General features: G+C 47.5%; 1 protein-coding gene across 1 annotated transcript; it reads right to left on the bottom strand.

Moving 5' to 3' along the window:
- Nucleotides 1-2845: 2845 nt before the first annotated feature.
- On the bottom strand, nt 2846-6874 carry LOC135374645 (uncharacterized protein K02A2.6-like). Its single transcript, XM_064607595.1, has one exon. It carries the CDS (start codon nt 6872-6874, stop codon nt 2846-2848), a length of 4029 nt encoding a protein of 1342 aa, XP_064463665.1.
- Between the last annotated feature and the right edge of the window lie 10401 nt (nt 6875-17275).

Raw genomic sequence — 17275 nt, 5'->3', positions numbered from 1 at the left:
CAACGGCTGAGATATAGGAAAACCTCGACGTACAACTTCAACTTCGCACTCGGTTTAAGAAAATTTTTTCCGTTGATATTTTTACCATATTCCCTACCGACAAATGTTACTGATTATACATTTTCATTGCCCCGCCTTTGCCATAGCGATGTGTTTCTCAGATCTCGGGGGCACGTCCTTAGACCACGTTCGTTTGCCGAACGTCAATCGTGTATTTATTTTCGTTAACAATGATAATTAGACATTGCATATCCCCCGCCCCTCAAAAAGAAAGAGAAAGGGAAGAAGGAAGCTTTCACTTACACCCCAAAGTTACACCGGAACCCCCCAATTGTTAGAGAGAAGATATTGCCGCGTAGCACCTGTTGTAGAACGAGATACAACATTTATTGTCTGTCGTTGTGCCTTGATGTGGAAAATGACGATGTCATCTTCATTGTGATAAGAGTGTCCAATGAGTGAAAGTATCAAGAAAATACAACTTACAATGATTGTTTATCATGGTAGGTTAACCCTGCAGATACTATAACCGGCTGTAAAAGCCGCTTGTTCCCACTGACATCACAAAGATGAATGTTGCCAAAGTCCATGTGGGATGTATTATAGGCTCTTGCTCTTGTAGTACTCACAGTGCCCCATCGAAGTTCCACACATTACCGCCATCAGCTTCTTCCTCTGTGCAATGAAAGACGCAGTGACATCATCACTGCATCCTTTCCTTTTTAGTACTTCGGAAACGCAATGCTTGCTGTATTCCATGGAACTGGAAAAAATGACATTCAAATGCATACAACGAGCTGATGAATTAAACTCTGACATAGCCTTTGATCCGGTGTAACGCGTCAGCTGTGAGTGTGGTGAAATGAGACCGGATGAGAGTGTGTAGAAAAGTGTGGGACCAGGTTGTATGTGGCAGATTGGGTGCATATTTGCAATACTGGTTTCCAATATCGGAAAAAAATATTGGAAAAAGATCGGTCCACTATTGGTGTGCTGTTTCAGAGTAGTGGTCCACATTCTTTATCACAACTGCGGAACCGCACAAGCAGAAAACCACTTACCAGCACTGTTGTTCGCGCATGCCGTTGCTTTTATCAGCATTATCTGATTGTTCATTGGGCTTTGGAGTAGTAGCGCCGTGCTCCTGCCTGTATTTTGTGCCGCACTCAGTGTTGGCATCAGACACTGTTTCCTCGTTGCACTTCGGTGCAGTCCCACCTGAAATAAAACACCACGATGCATATAGTTCAGATAACAGACGGCTGCAAAGTTCGAATAAAAGAAAATTAATAATACATGGGCAGTTCATTTGGAGCCATCTGAAGACGTCAGCAGTCACCTGAAGTCACCTGCAGCCACTACAAGACGTCCCAAGTCTCTTGAAGTCACCTGAAGACATCTGGAGCCAACTGAAGTCGCCTGAAGACATCTGGAGACGTCAGTAGTCACCTGAAGTTACCTGAAGACATCCAATGTCACCTAGTGCCACCTGAAGACATCTGAAGCCTGTGGAAGTCATGTGAGGACGTCTGCAGCCATCACAAGTGTTCGCAAGACGTCTGAGGTCACCTGAAGTCACTTGCGGTCATTTCAAGACACCTGGAGTCACCTGAAGACGTCGGCAGTCATCTGAAGTCACCTGAAGACATCTAGAGCCATTTGAAAACGACTGAAAACATCTCAGATCACCTGAAGTCACTTGAAATCACCTCAAGGCATCTGCTGTCAACTGAAGTCGCCTAAAGTCGCGTAAAGCTACCTGAAGATGTCAGGGGTCACCTAAAGTTACTTGAAGTCACAGCTGGAGTCGCCCGAACGTGTCTGGAGTCATCTGAAACCGCCTGAAAACGTCTCGAGCTACCAGTAGTTGCCTGATGACGTCTGTGTTCACCTGAAGTCACTGGAAGTCACCTGAAAATGTGAAGAGTCACCTAAAGGTACTGAACTTACCTGAAGAGGTCAGGCGCCACCTCCAGTCGCCTGAAGACGTCTGAGGTCACCCGAAGACATTTGGAGCCATCTGAAGACGTCAGCAGTCACCAGAAGTTTCCTGCAGCCACATCAAGACGTCCCAAGTCTCTTGCAGTCATCTGAAGACATCTGGAGCCAACTGAAGTCGCCTGAAGATGTCAGAAGTCATCTCAAATCACTTGAAGTCACCAGAAGACATCTGGAGTCATCTGGAGACGTCGGTAGTCACGTGAAGTTACCTGAAGACAACCAATGTCACCCAGAGCTACCTGAAGACATCTGAAGTCTGTGGAAGTCATCTGAGGACGTCTGCAGCTATCACAAGTGTTCACAAGACGTCTGAGGTCGCATGAAGTCACTTGCGGTCATTTCAAGACACCTGGAGTCACCTGAAGACGTTGGCAGTCATCTGAAGTCACCTGAAGACATCTAGAGCCATTTGAAAACGACTGAAAACATCACAGATCACCTGAAGTCACTTGAAATCACCTCAACGCATCGGCTGTCAACTGAAGTCGCCTAAAGTCGCGTAAAGCTACTTGAAGATGTCAGGGGTCACCTGAAGTTACTTGAAGTCACAGCTGGAGTCGCCTGAACGTCTCTGAAGTCATCTGAAACTGCCTGAAAACATCTCGAGCTACCAGTAGTCGCCTGATGACGTCTGTGTTCAGCTGAAGTCACTGGAAGGCACTGAGATAGTCGGTATGCGTGGGAATAACAACGACTTAATACCAGTAACTAGGGACGAGACAATACATGTTGGAGCCTATGTCTCCAGACGAATCAGCCAGAAGAATGATCCAGGCCGAGCTCTCGCGCATCGTCTTCAGTGTCCACAACCCAACCCACTAGCGCCACTACAATACCTCCCCCTTTAATAAGTAGAGCCATAGCGGTCTACTGAACGACGAATCCTCAAGGGGTATCGGCGTGTATTGTCGCCCGTAGGAGCCGCTTCACTTGAAGGTGCGACAGCCTGTCCATCCCTCGGTGGTTGAACACTTAAGGACGTATGACGATTTCCGTCACTCAATGGTGGGTCCTCCACTTCGGGGAACGGTAAAGGAAATCCCGGTCCCTCGAGCACAAGATCTTGATCTGCCGTTGTCTTCGAAAATCCGCTTACCCACGATTCCAAAGATTCCCTGAGCTTAAGATGGTCCTTATGTACTCGATGAATCTTCCCATCAGCATCTCGCACATGGAAGATCACTCTCCCTTCTTTTTCCACAATTTTTCCGGTCTTCCAGTGACCTTTCCTCTGCGGATCAAGCATCCACACGCATGCGTCTTTTTCGAAAGATCGGTCCCGTGCCCGTTTATCATGACAACGCCTTTGTCGCTCTCGGGCACCCGCATCCGTTGACGTAGGAATCGAAGAAAAATCAGAGGGTCTAACAAGGTCCAACACAGACCGATAGTGCCTGCTGTTGAGCCGCTCGCACGGTGGACGACCTGTAGATGCATGTGGCGTTACGCGATATTTGAACAGGAACTCTCTGATATTTTCTCTCCCCTCCATAGCGGAGCGAGATAGCGCTGTTTTAAACGTTCGTACGAAGTTTTCAGCTTGTCCGTTAGACTTCGGATGATATGGAGGCGTACGAACGTGATGAACTCCAAGTTCCGCAAGGAAGGTCGTAAACTGCTGACTGGTGAAGGGAGGTCCATTATCTGTCACCAGAACCTGTGGAAGCCCATGCTGCACGAAAATGTCTTTCATGGCATCCATTGTCTTCGTCGCTGTAGTTGCTGCCATAGGCACCACCTCTGGCCACTTACTGAATGCGTGAATTATTATGAGGTAATGTTTCCCTTGCAACTCTGCGAAGTCCGCGTGTAGCCGAAACCACGGTTTCTCTGGCGGCTCCCATTGATGAAGTGGAACAGGGGACTTCTGGGCTGCGATGGCTGCACACTGATGACAACGTCTCACAGTGGCTTCGATATCTTTATCGAGGCCTGGCCACCACATGTATGAGCGGGCAAGCATTTTCATCTTTGTTTGCCCGACATGGCAATCATGAAGGGTGTTCAGAAGTTGCAGACGATACTTATCAGGAACTACCGTACGTAATCCGAGAAGTATGCACCCTCTGTGAGTCGTCAGCTCCATTCGTCGTTGAACATATGGTGCGAACTGAGGTTCGGTTCTCTCAGGCCAGCCGTTTGTAATAAACTGAATTACTTCTTTTAAGCAGGGATCTTCTTGTGTCGCTTCAGCAATCCGCTTCGCGGTGACCGGAAGGGTAGACATTCGAAAATCTTGCACAGCCTTTATCTCTTCAACCTCGACGTTGAAAATACCCTGTTGCATTTGCACATCAAATTGCACATCAGGCCCTTCTGGAAGTCTGGAAAGACCGTCAGCATTTGCGATATTTAATGTCGACTTGAACTGGATATCAAAAGAATAACTCATGAGGATGATAGCCCAACGTTGCAGACGGCTTGCTGTAGTAACGGGAATGCCTTTGGACGACCCAAAAATCACCGTTAGAGGCTTGTGGTCTGTGAAAAGCGTAAACCTTCTCCCCCAAAGATATTGGTGAAATTTCTTGACACCAAAAATTATGGCGACAGCTTCCCGTTCTATCTGAGCATACCTTGATTCGGCGGGTGTCAGAGTCTTTGAAGCATGTGCGATCGGACGATCTGCGCCGTTAATACGGTGGTAAATGACGGCCCCAAGTCCTTTCGAGGACGCATCCACGGCCAGAAATATTTCCTTGCGCGGGTCATAATGTGTCAGTACTTCGACTGAAGTCAATTTCTTCTTAATCGTCTCGAAAGCTTCAACACACGACGCCGACCATTGCCATGGCACAGATTTCTTAAGCAAGTTGTTCAGCGGAGCACACACGTCTGCCAAGGAGGGTATGTATTTGCCGTAGTGCTGAACCATGCCCAGAAACGAACGTAATTCGGATACTTGCGTGGGAGGCAGCATGTTCAGTATCGCGGATACCCTTTTCGGAGATGGTCGAAATCCCTCCGCTGTAACAACATGACCAAGGTACTCAACCTGTTGCTGCATGAACGCACACTTCTCTTTTTTCAGTGTGAAGCCAAATTCACGTAGTCGCAATAAAGCTTGCTTCAAGTTTTCCAAGTGTTGGTGGTCGTTCTCGCCAGTCACAATAATATCGTCCAGATAACAAGCCACTGAGGGTATTCCAGCGATCACCTGTTCCATGATACGTTGAAACACCGCTGGGGCAGACGCGATTCCGAACGGCATTCGGTTGAACTGATAGAGACCCTTATGAGTGTTGATGACCAAGATTCTCTTCGCATCTTCGTCCAGCTCCATCTGGAGATACGCCTCGGACAAATCTAGTTTGGAAAATTTCTCGCCCCCGTTTAGCGTTGCCAAGAGTTCCTCTGGCCGTGGTAGGGGATATTGCGTAATCTCGATCTGGGGATTCACCGTAACACTGAAATCTCCACAGACTCTTACGGCCCCATTAGGCTTTGGCACGACAACAATAGGAGTGGCCCATTCAGAGACTTCGACAGGTTTCAAAACGCCGTTCTTAACTTGGCGTTCCAGATCAGCTTCAACTGCCTCACGAGTCGCAAAAGGAATCGGGCGGGGCTTAAAGAACCTTGGCCGGGCGTCCTGTTTGAGATGAAGGTGCACTAAGGTCTTAGTACATCTTCCCAGCTGACTGCCAAAAAGTTCGGAATACGTTGCCAATGTTTTCTCCAACGCCAAATTCGAAGTGATCCTGTCCACTCCCACTCCTCCAGATATCGTGCCAACGAATAGCTCATTGAGGTTCACGCCAAGCTTACGAATCCACTCTCGCCCAAGAAGGTTGGTATGGTCCATCCTGGTGAAAAGGGCTTGTAGTATCTCTTCTTTTCCACCGATGGCAACCTTAAGATCTGCCGCTCCACGAAGTGGAATTTCGTCCTTGTTAAAGGCACGTAAGCGATATGGAGATGAACGTAGCCTTGGCTCACCCAGTTTCTTGTAAGTGCGGTTGTCCAGCAGTGTTGCCCGAGATCCAGTATCTACCTGCAACACAACCTCTTTGTCTCCCACGCGACAAGTCAGGAACTTTCCATCTTCTTCGTCGGCGAGGAACACATCAGTCACCAGCTTCACCTTCCTGACCCTGTTACCCTTCTTCTGTTTCACCTGTGGTCCAGAAGAGCGACACATTTTTGCAATATGGCCCGTTTTCCCACAGGCATGACACTCTTCCGTGCGGAATCTACATGATCCTTGGAGGTGATTGGGATTGCCGCATCTGTAGCAAGCCAAGCTGCTGGCGTCCCTAGTTGCCACCTTATGCACGTCCGTCCCCGCATGTAGTTGCTTTGATTCAGCCTCCGCGGCTAAGCAGCTTTCAGCCAGCTTAATTGCCGATTCTAACGACAAATTGTTTTCCAACACAAGTCGGGTACGAATACGAGTGTCATTAAGGCCAACAATGAACGCAGTGAGGAATGAGCATGCTCGAACATCCGTTTCCTTTTCGTATTCGCAACGAGAAATGACTGCAGATAATCGCTGAACGAATTCTCGGACTGATTCGCCATCTTGCTGATGCGTGGAGAAGAGTTTGTACCTTTCAAACTCCTTGAAGCTTTTAGGCGTGAAGTGCTCAGACAACTTGGTCGTAATCTCTGAGAACGGTACCTCTGTGATGTTTCGAGGCTGCAACAAGTTGTAGAGCCGTTTGAAGACGTCCGGAGTGAGCGCCGAAATTAGAAGTCCAGATTTGTCTGCGTCGTTAGTGACCCTTGCCACTTGTAGCGATGCCTTGAAACGAATTTCGTAAAGCTTCCAGTCTTCCTTCTCTGGATCGAATGTCCCGGGACTGCGAAACCTTCGGACAGCATCATCAGGAACTGCGCCCGTAGTAGGCGCTGGAGTCTCGTCCCCTTGCATTTCCAGACAGCAAACCCGCTCGTCGCAAGTTGAGATAGTCGGTATGCGTGGGAATAACAACGACTTAATACCAGTAACTAGAGACGAGACAATACATGTTGGAGCCTATGTCTCCAGACGAATCAGCCAGAAGAATGATCCAGGCCGAGCTCTCGCGCATCGTCTTCAGTGTCCACAACCCAACCCACTAGCGCCACTACAGTCACCTGAAAATGTGAAGAGTCACCTAAAGGTGCTGAACTCACCTGAAGAGGTCAGGCGCCACCTCCAGTCGCCTGAAGACGTCTGAGGTCACCCGAAGCCACCCGAAGACATTTGGAGCCATCTGAAGACGTCAGCAGTCACCTGAAGTTACCTGCAGCCGCATCAAGACGTCCCAAGTCTCTTGAACTCACCTGAAGACATCTGGAGCCAACTGAAGTCGCCTGAAGACGTCCGAAGTCATCTCAAATCGCTTCAAGTCACCAGAAGACATCTGGAGTCATCTGGAGACGTCGGTAGTCACGTTAAGTTGCCTGAAGACATCCAATGTCACCCAGAGCCACCTGAAGACGTCTGAAGCCTGTGGAAGTCATCTGAGGACGTCTGCAGCTATCACAAGTGTTCGCAAGACGTCTGAGGTCACCTGAAGTCACTTGCGGTCATTTCAAGACACCTGGAGTCACCTGAAGACGTCGGCGGTCATCTGCAGTCACCCGAAGATATCTAGAGCCATTTGAAAACGACTGAAAACATCTCAGATCACCTCAAGTCACTTGAAATCACCTCAAGGCCTCTGCTGTCAGCTGAAGTCGCCTAAAGTCGCGTAAAGCTACCTGAAGATGTCAGGAGTCACCTAAAGTTACTTGAAGTCACAGCTGGAGTCGCCTGAACGTGTCTGGAGTCATCTGAAACGGCCTGAAAACGTCTCGAGCTACCTGTAGTCGCCTGATGACGTCTGTGTTCACGTGAAGTCACTGGAAGTCATCTGAAAATGTGAAGAGTCACCTAAAGGTGCTGAACTGACCTGAAGAGGTCCTGCGCCACCTCCAGTCGCCTGAAGACGTCTGAGGTCACCCGAAGCCACCCGAAGACATTTCGAGCCATCTGAAGATGTCAGCAGTCACCTGAAGTCACCTGCAGCCACATCAAGACGTCCCAAGTCTCTTGAAGTCACCTGAAAACATCTGGAGCCAACTGAAGTCGCCTGAAGACGTCCGAAGCCATCTCAAATCACTTGAAGTCACCACAAGACATGTGGAGTCATCTGGAGACGTCGGTAGTCACCTGAAGTTACCTGAAGACATCCAATGTCACCTAGTGCCACCTAAAGACGTCTGAAGCCTGTGGAAGTCATCTGAGGACGTCTGGAGCCATCACAAGTGTTCGCAAGACGTCTGAGGTCACCTGAAGTCACTTGCGGTCATTTCAAGACACCTGGAGTCACCTGAAGACGTCGGCAGTCATCTGAAGTCACCTGAAGACATCTAGAGCCATTTGAAAACGACTGAAAACATCTCAGATCACCTGAAGTCACTTGAAATTACCTCAAGGCATCTGCTGTCAACTGAAGTCGCCTAAAGTCGCGTAAAGCTACCTAAAGATGTCAGGGGTCACCTAAAGTTACTTGAAGTCACGGCTGGAGTCGCCTGAACGTGTCTCGAGTCATCTGAAACGGACTGAAAACCTCTCGAGCTACCAGTAGTCGCCTGATGACGTCTGTGTTCACATGAAGTCACTGGAAGTCATCTGAAAATGTGAAGAGTCACCTAAAGGTGCTGAACTCACCTGAAGGGGTCATGCGCCCCCTCCAGTCGCCTGAAGACGTCTGAGGTCACCCGAAGACATTTGGAGCCATCTGAAGACGTCAGCAGTCACCTGAAGTCACCTGCAGCCAAATCAAGACGTCCCAAGTCTCTTGAAGTCACCTGAAGACATCTGGAGCCAACTGAAGTCGCCTGAAGACGTCCGAAGTCATCTCAAATCACTTGAAGTCACCAGAAGACATCTGGAGTCATCTGGAGATGTCGGTAGTCACGTGAAGTTTCCTGAAGACATCCAATGTCACCCAGAGCCACCTGAAGACGTCTGAAGCCTGTGGAAGTCATGTGAGGACGTCTGCAGCCATCACAAGTGTTCACAAGTCGTCTGAGGTCACCTGAAGTCATTTGCGGTCATTTCAAGACACCTGGAGTCACCTGAAGACGTCGGCAGTCATCTGAAGTCACCTGAAGACATCTAGAGCCATTTGAAATTGACTGAAAACATCTCAGATCACCTGAAGTCACTTGAAATCACCTCAAGGCACCTGCTGTCAACTGAAGTCGCCTAAAGTCGCGTAAAGCTACCTGAAGATGTCAGGTGTCACCTAAAGTTACTTGAAGTCACCGCTGGAGTCGCCTGAACGTATCTGGATTCATCTGAAACCGCCTGAAAACGTCTCGAGCTACCAGTAGTCGCCTGATGACGTCTGTGTTCACCTGAAGTCACTGGAAGTCACCTGAAAATGTGAAGAGTCACCTAAAGGTGCTGAACTCACCTGAAGAGGTCTCGCGCCACCTCCAGTCGCCTGAAGACGTCTGAGGTCATCCGAAGCCACCCGAAGACATTTGGAGCCATCTGAAGACGTCAGCAGTCACCTGAAGTCACCTGCAGCCAAATCAAGACATCCCAAGTCTCTTGAAGTCACCTGAAGACATCTGGAACCAACTGAAGTCGCCTGAAGACGTCCGAAGTCATCTAAAATCAATTGAAGTCACCAGAGGACATCTAGAGTCATCTGGAGACGGCGGTAGTCACGTGAAATTACCTGAAGACATCCAATGCAACCCAGAGCCAAATGAAGACGTCTGAAGCCTGTGGAAGTCATCTGAGGACGTCTGCAGCCATCAAGAGTGTTCGCAAGACTTCTGAGGTCACCTGAAGTCACTTGCGGTCATTTCAAGACACCTGGAGTCACCTGAAGACGTCGGCAGTCATCTGAAGTCACCTGGAGATATCTAGGGCCATTTGAAAACGACTGAAAATATGTCAGATCACCTGAAGTCACTTGAAATCACCTCAAGGAATCTGCTGTCAACTGAAGTCGCCTACAGTCGCGTAAAGCTACCTGAAGATGTCAGGGGTCACCTAAAGTTACTTCAAGTCACAGCTGGAGTCGCCTGAACGTGTCTCGAGTCATCTGAAACCGGCTGAAAACGTCTCGAGCTACCAGTAGTCGCCTGATGACGTCTGTGTTCACCTGAAGTCACTGGAAGTCACCTAAAGGTGCTGAACTCACCTCAAGAGGTGAGGCGCCACCTCCAGTCGCCTGAAGACGTCTGAGGTCACCCGAAGCCACCCGAAGACATTTGGAGCCATCTGAAGACGTCAGCAGTCACCTGAAGTCACCTGCAGACACATCAAGACGTCCCAAGTCTCTTGAAGTCACCTGAAAACATCTGGAGCCAACTGAAGTCGCCTGAAGACGTCCGAAGCCATCTCAAATCACTTGAAGTCACCACAAGACATGTGGAGTCATCTGGAGACGTCGGTAGTCACCTGAAGTTACCTGAAGACATCCAATGTCACCCAGTGCCACCTGAAGACGTCTGAAGCCTGTGGAAGTCATCTGAGGACGTCTGGAGCCATCACAAGTGTTCGCAAGACGTCTGAGGTCACCTGAAGTCATTTGCGGTCATTTCAAGACACCTGAGTCACCTGAAGACGTCGGCAGTCATCTGAAGTCACCTGAAGACATCTAGAGCCATTTGAAAACGAATGAAAACATCTCAAATCACCTGAAGTCACTTGAAATCACCTCAAGGCATCTGCTGTCCCCCGCAGGGGGCATCAGCTTACGCTGATGTTTGGTGAGTGGCGCCACCACGGACCCTAGCCCCCAGTCCCAAGGTGTTACCTACCGTGCCGAGGGGATGAAAGGTGAAGGGATAGAAACCTTGAACGGTGGCGGTCGGGCCTTGGTCAAGCCCCGGCCGACGGGTTTCCTTAAAACTCCGGGACCTTCCCACATGTATAGGCATGAAGTGTGGGTGACATTGTGGAATGCCTAGTAATCAAACCTGCATGGTAAAATATTTCTCTTCATCTACGATCGGGGGCGGGAAACGTCCCCGGACCGAAGCCTTAAAACTGAATGAACAGTTCTTTTTGTCAAAATACATTGTCCTGTCTTCCGACTCTTCAGAGGAAGGAAAAAATGTGCCACTTGGAAAAATGTTTCCCTTCTTTATTGAGAAGGCGGTGTCTTCACTATCAAAACACATAAGCGAAATCAAGAAGCTACGATCTGGTGACATTCTCATCAAATGTACATCAGAAAAAGACTGTCAAAGGATCCTGACCACCAGGGAGATGCTTGGGGTCCCGATATCTGCATCCTTGCATAAAACTCTGAACACATGCCGTGGGGTGGTAGCTGTCACTGAATTAATTGACGTCCCGGTAGAAGAGATTCTTGCTAACCTAAAGGAACAGGCAGTAATTGATGTCAGGAAACTTAAGATACGGAAAAATAATGAATATATTACCACCAGAAACGTAGTCCTTACCTTTGATCGTCCTTCGCTGCCGGATAAACTATAAGTTGGATACCTGTCTGCAGAGGTCCGTCCATACATTCCGAACCCTCTTCGTTGTTTCAAATGCAACCGCTTCGGGCATGCCGCTGATGCTTGCCGTGGGACGCCGTGCTGTGCTCGTTGTGGTCAGCAGGGCCATGACACGAAAGAGTGTAGAGGGCCTGATTGCTGCGTAAACTGCTTCAGTGATCACCCCTCTTACTCCAGGTCTTGCGCTAAGTGGAAATTAGAAAAGGAGATTTTGCGTATCAAGGTTACAGAAAATATCAGCTATCCTGAAGCAAGGAGAAAGGTATCCCCATTCTTCAATCAAAATCTTTTTCCACTGTACTTCAAGAGAAACCAAAGATTGTAATAGTACACACACAGACAGACACTCCACCTAGAGCACAACAAACAACAAGTGAAGACGGGGTGAAAACCAAGCCCCGTGATGAAAACACGGTAGTGACTGCGACAGCAGTCCTACCTTTGTCATCACCCTCCATGGAGTTGCGCTCTATGGAGTGTGATGATGATTCGAGCTCGGAGCTCTCCTTGGGGAGCACGAGCTCACCATTTCTGACACCCTCAAGAGGAAACCTCTCGAGGAGTGGTTCACTCCCCGAGATATCGGAGAAGGATTTGGCGGAGGCCAGAAGAAAAGCACGGAAGCCAAGGATTACTCCTCCCCAGAGGAGTAAGACCTAGCAGCCGTACAGTAATGGCAATTCTTTTTTCCGGTCGGCAGAACAAAGCGTTGTACACCGTCTTTCTTTTTTTTGTGCTATCATGATGGGCCACACAATCCTTCAGTGGAATTGTCGCGGTCTACTCTCTAATTTAGACGACGTCCATGATCTTTTTGAGAAGCACAACGCAGTATGCTTTTGTGTGCAAGAAACTTACTTGAACACACATGTACAAAATCTGTTCCGTAGGTATAATATTTTCCGCAAAGATCGAGATGATACAACCCGTGCATCTGGCGGTGTAGCAATCATTACACGGCAAACCCTTCCAGCCAAAGAAGTTAATCTAGTCACAGACTTGGAAGCTGTAGCTGTCCAGGTGTGTCTCGACAGAATTGTTACCATCTGTTCAGTCTACCTCCCACCATCGCAGTTGATTACGCAAAAGGACATTGAAAACTTGTACAGGCAGCTTCCATCCCCTCTTATCCTTTTGGGTGATTTTAATGCCCATAATCCCCTTTGGGGCAGTAGTAGAATTGACACTCGGGGAAAAATGCTCGAAAGATTTTTGTTGTCATCATCTAGTTGCCTTCTGAATACCGGCTCACAAACATACATGTATACACCCACCCAAACTTTCTCTGCATTAGACCTTTCCTTTTGCAGTCCATCTCTGTTTCAAGAGATGGAATGGACTGTAGATGAGAATCCTTATGGAAGTGAAAACTTCCCTGTCGTTTTAAAGTATCTGCGAACTGTGGACTATCTCACAACACGACCGCCCAGGTGGAAATTGCAAAATGCTGACTGGAATAAATTTACAGAAAAATGTGACCTCCTACTAATCCCCTTTGACGTGGTGACAGTAGAGGAAGCTAACAACCTCATCACCAACATCATACTAGATGCAGCGACTGCATCCATTCCCCAGACTTCTGGTCGTCTCCCGAAGCGACCTAAGCCCTGGTGGAATAGTGAATGTCAGGAAACACGCAAACTTCAAAATCGAGCGTGGGGTAGATTCCGGAGATTCCCCACATCATAAAATCTCTTACTTTTCAAAAAGGCAAGAGCGAAGGCAAGATGGACCCGCAAACAAGCTAAACGATCTTCTTGGCAAACCTTCGTATCTTCTCTATCTTGTAATACCCCATCTAAAATGGTCTGGGATAGGCTTCGCAAAATTAGAGGCGAACATATCAGTCGGTCTGTCCCTCTTTTACAAGTAAATGGAAAAGTGTGTGACAGCCTGGAAGAACAGGCTAATGCCCTCGGGCATCACTTCCAAAGCGTATCCAGTTCTTCCCACTATGGTAGTGAATTCCTTAAAGTTAAACAAATGGCTGAAAAACAAACCATCCCACGGCATGGAGGTGATGCTTACGCATATAATCAGCCTTTCACCATGTTAGAACTGTCACGATCCTTACTGTCTGCAAAAGCAACTGCTCCAGGTCCTGACCGGATCACATATTCAATGCTTGACCACCTGTCTGAGGTGTCCAAGTCATGCTTGCTTGAATTCTTCAATCTTGTTTGGGCACAAGGAGTGCTACCTGTACGATGGAAAGTTGCTACCATAATCCCCCTTTTGAAACCGGGAAAGGAACCCTCGAACCCTTCAAGTTACAGGCCTATTGCCCTTACAAGTTGTATTCGCAAGACGTTTGAGCGGATGGTCGGTAACCGTCTGATTCATATCCTGGAAGAGGATAATTTAATATGTCGATTTCAGTGTGGCTTCCGAGCGGGGCACTCCACAACAGATCACCTCGTTCGCTTGGAAACAGTTATCCGGGAAGCTTTTGTAAGAAGGCAACACTGTTTATCTGTATTCTTTGACTTAGAGAAGGCTTATGACACTGCTTGGCGTTACGGCATTCTACAAGATTTATATTCCTTCGGCATTAGGGGTCGCCTTCTCAAGTGCATTTCTAACTTCCTTGAAAATCGAACATTTAGGGTTCAACTGGGCACCATATTATCCCATGATTTTGTGCAAGAGAACGGCGTCCCGCAGGGATCCGTACTCAGTGTCATCCTATTCCTCGTAAAAATCAACTCCGTAGCCAGTGTAATGCCACCATCTATAACATACTCTCTCTACGTAGATGATATCCAAATCTCTTATTCCTCTACCAACCTGACAATATGTGAGCGACAGATGCAGCTGGCTATAAATAAGTTGGTGAAATGGTCTACTGAGAATGGTTTTAAGTTCTCACCAGAGAAAACTGTATGTGTTCCTTTCTCAAGAGTTAGAGGTGTTTTCCCTCAACCATCTCTGAAACTAAATGGCCATGACATTCTTGTAAGAAGCGAGCACAAATTCCTCGGTATTATATTTGACAAAAAGCTCACATTTTTGTTGCATCTTAAAAACTTAAAAGTCAAATGTATCAAATCGAATAATATTCTTAAAATTCTTTCGCACAAGTCCTGGGGTGCAGATCGAGAGACGTTGCATAAAGTCTATGTTTCGACAGTACGTTCGAAACTAGACTATGGGAGTATTGTGTATGGTTCAGCTCATGCATCTGTTTTAAAAATACTGAATCCTGTACATCATCAAGGACTTCGGCTGATAAGTGGTGCTTTTAGAACCTCACCAGTTGAAAGTTTGTATGTTGAAACTCATGAATACTCCTTGACGAGACGGAGATTTTATCTTGGGGCATCTTACGCATTAAGAATAAGAAGTCATCCACAACACCTTGCACTGCCGTGTGTTACAAGCACACGGTTTGAACAGCTCTTTACTAACAAACGCTCAGTTGTTCCACCACTCCGTATGCGTCTTGCAAATGAGAGTGAGTCTCACAATTTCTCTTATTGCAATTCTCTGGTTGTAGAACGGAGTAAGAGGATCCCACCCTGGGAACCACCTCCGAGATCTGACACTACACTTATGAAATACAGCAAACATAACACTGCCATGCCTATACTGCAACAAGAGTTTGAACATTTGAAGCGAAGCTTTGGGGAGCATGTTGAGGTGTACACTGATGGGTCAAAGTCTAGCGCAGGAGTGACATGTGCCATGGTTTCGGATACATGCACAAGGTCCCACCGTATAAAAAACATTGCATCCATTTTTACATTGCATGGTTTCGGATACATGCACAAGGTCCCACCGTATAAAAACATTGCATCCATTTTTACAGCTGAAGTATATGCTATTATTCTTGCGCTAAACTATATTCTTGAAGGCTGCATAAAATCAGCAGTTGTGTACACGAATTCCCTGAGTTCCCTTAATGCTATCTGTAGCATACACAAGCAGAAGAATTTTCTTGTGCAGCGAGCACAATACATAGCCCACACGATAAACAAGAAAGGGTATTCTGTAATCTTATGCTGGGTACCCAGCCACGTTGGCATACAGGGCAGTGAATTAGCAGACCAGGCTGCTGCAGCTGCCGCTTCAAATGATATAACCCCCTTTGAATTACCCTTACAGGATATTGTATCTTCACTAAAGCAGTCAATTCATGTAAACTGGCAACATTTCTGGGACAGCCAAACACATAACAAGCTTCATTTGAATAAACCGAACATTCAGCATCATGGAGAGCGTCCAGAAAATCGTTTTCAAAGTGTCATATTAACAAGGTTACGCATAGGACATACATTCATCACTCATGGGTTTTTACTTCGTGGAGAGGAGCCACCTCAGTGCGAGCACTGCGGTGAACTTCTCTCTGTTATACACTTACTCATTTCATGTCCTCACTACGAAGCCCATCGTAAACATCACTTTAGACAGTTTTATACACATTATTTACCTCTTCACCCAGCCCTTCTGCTGGGTGATGAGGCTATCGTCGCTTTTAACAGCATTTTTAACTTCTTGAAAGACACCGGGATAGTCAATCTCGTGTAATTTTGTATAGCCTCATTTTGTATATTATATGTATTTTTAAAGAAGTTTTTACTGGACATCACATAGAAGTTTAACTGATCATATCCCTATCATTGTTCATGCACATGTTTAATTAGTCATAATTTCACCATAGTTTTGGCGCACTATGACCTTAGTTGTCTGTGCGCCATAAAAACCGGAATCATCATCATCATCATCTGCTGTCAACTGAAGTCGCCTAAAGTCCCGTAAAGCTACCTGAAGATGTCAGGTGTCACCTAAAGTTACTTGTAGTCACCGCTGGAGTCACCTGAACGTGTCTGGAGTCACTGGAAAACCACCTGAAAACGTCTCAAGCTACCAGTAGTCACCTGAGGACGTCTGTGTTCACCTGAAGTCACTTGGTGTCACCTGAAAATGTGAAGTGTCACCTAAAGTACTGAACTCACCTGAAGAGTTCAGGTGCCACCTCCAGTCGCATGAGGACGTCTGAGGTAACCCGAAGCCACTCGTAGACATTTGGAGCCATCTGAAGACGTCAGCAGTCACCTGAAGTCACCTGCAGCCACATCAAGACGTCCCAAGTCTCTTGAAGGCACCTGAAGACATCTGGAGCCAACTGAAGTCGTTTGAAGACATCTGGAGCTAACTGAAGTTGCCTGAAGACGTCCGAAGTCATCTCAAATCACTTGAAGTCACCAGAAGACGTCTGGAGTCATCTGGAGACGTCGGTAGTCACCTGAAGTTACCTGAAGACATGCAATGTCACCTAGTGCCACCTGAAGACGTCTGAAGCCTGTGGAAGTCATCTGAGGACGTCTGGAGCCATCACAAGTGTTCGCAAGACGTCTGAGGTCACCTGAAGTCACTTGCGGTCATTTCAAGACACCTGGAGTCACCTGAAGACGTCGGCAGTCATCTGAAGTCACCTGAAGACATCTAGAGCCATTTGAAAACGACTGAAAACATTTCAGATCACCTGAAGTCACTTGAAATCACCTCAAGGCATCTGCTGTGAACTGAAGTCGCCTAAAGTCGCGTAAAGCTACCTGAAGATGTCTGGGGTCACCTAAAGTTACTTGAAGTCACAGCTGGAGTCGCCAGAACGTTTCTGGAGTCATCTGAAACGGCCTGAAAACGTCTCGAGCTACCAGTGGTCGCCTGATTACGTCTCTGTTCACCTGAAGTTACTGGAAGTCACCTGAAAATCTGAAGAGTCACCTAAAGGTACTGAACTCAGCTGAAAAGGTCAGGCGCCACCTCCAGTCGCCTGAAGACGTCTGAGGTCACCCGAAGCCACCCGAAG

The sequence above is a fragment of the Ornithodoros turicata genome, unplaced genomic scaffold, assembly GCF_037126465.1.
Source record: "Ornithodoros turicata isolate Travis unplaced genomic scaffold, ASM3712646v1 Chromosome88, whole genome shotgun sequence".
Classification (NCBI taxonomy): domain Eukaryota; kingdom Metazoa; phylum Arthropoda; class Arachnida; order Ixodida; family Argasidae; genus Ornithodoros; species Ornithodoros turicata.
Note: the sequence above shows the minus strand (reverse complement) of the source record. Positions and strands in the feature narration are given on the sequence as shown.

Coding starts and splice junctions, on each gene's coding strand:
- LOC135374645 (XM_064607595.1), bottom strand. CDS start 6,874: ATGCAAGGGGACGAGACTCCAGCGCCTACTACGGGCGCAGTTCCTGAT.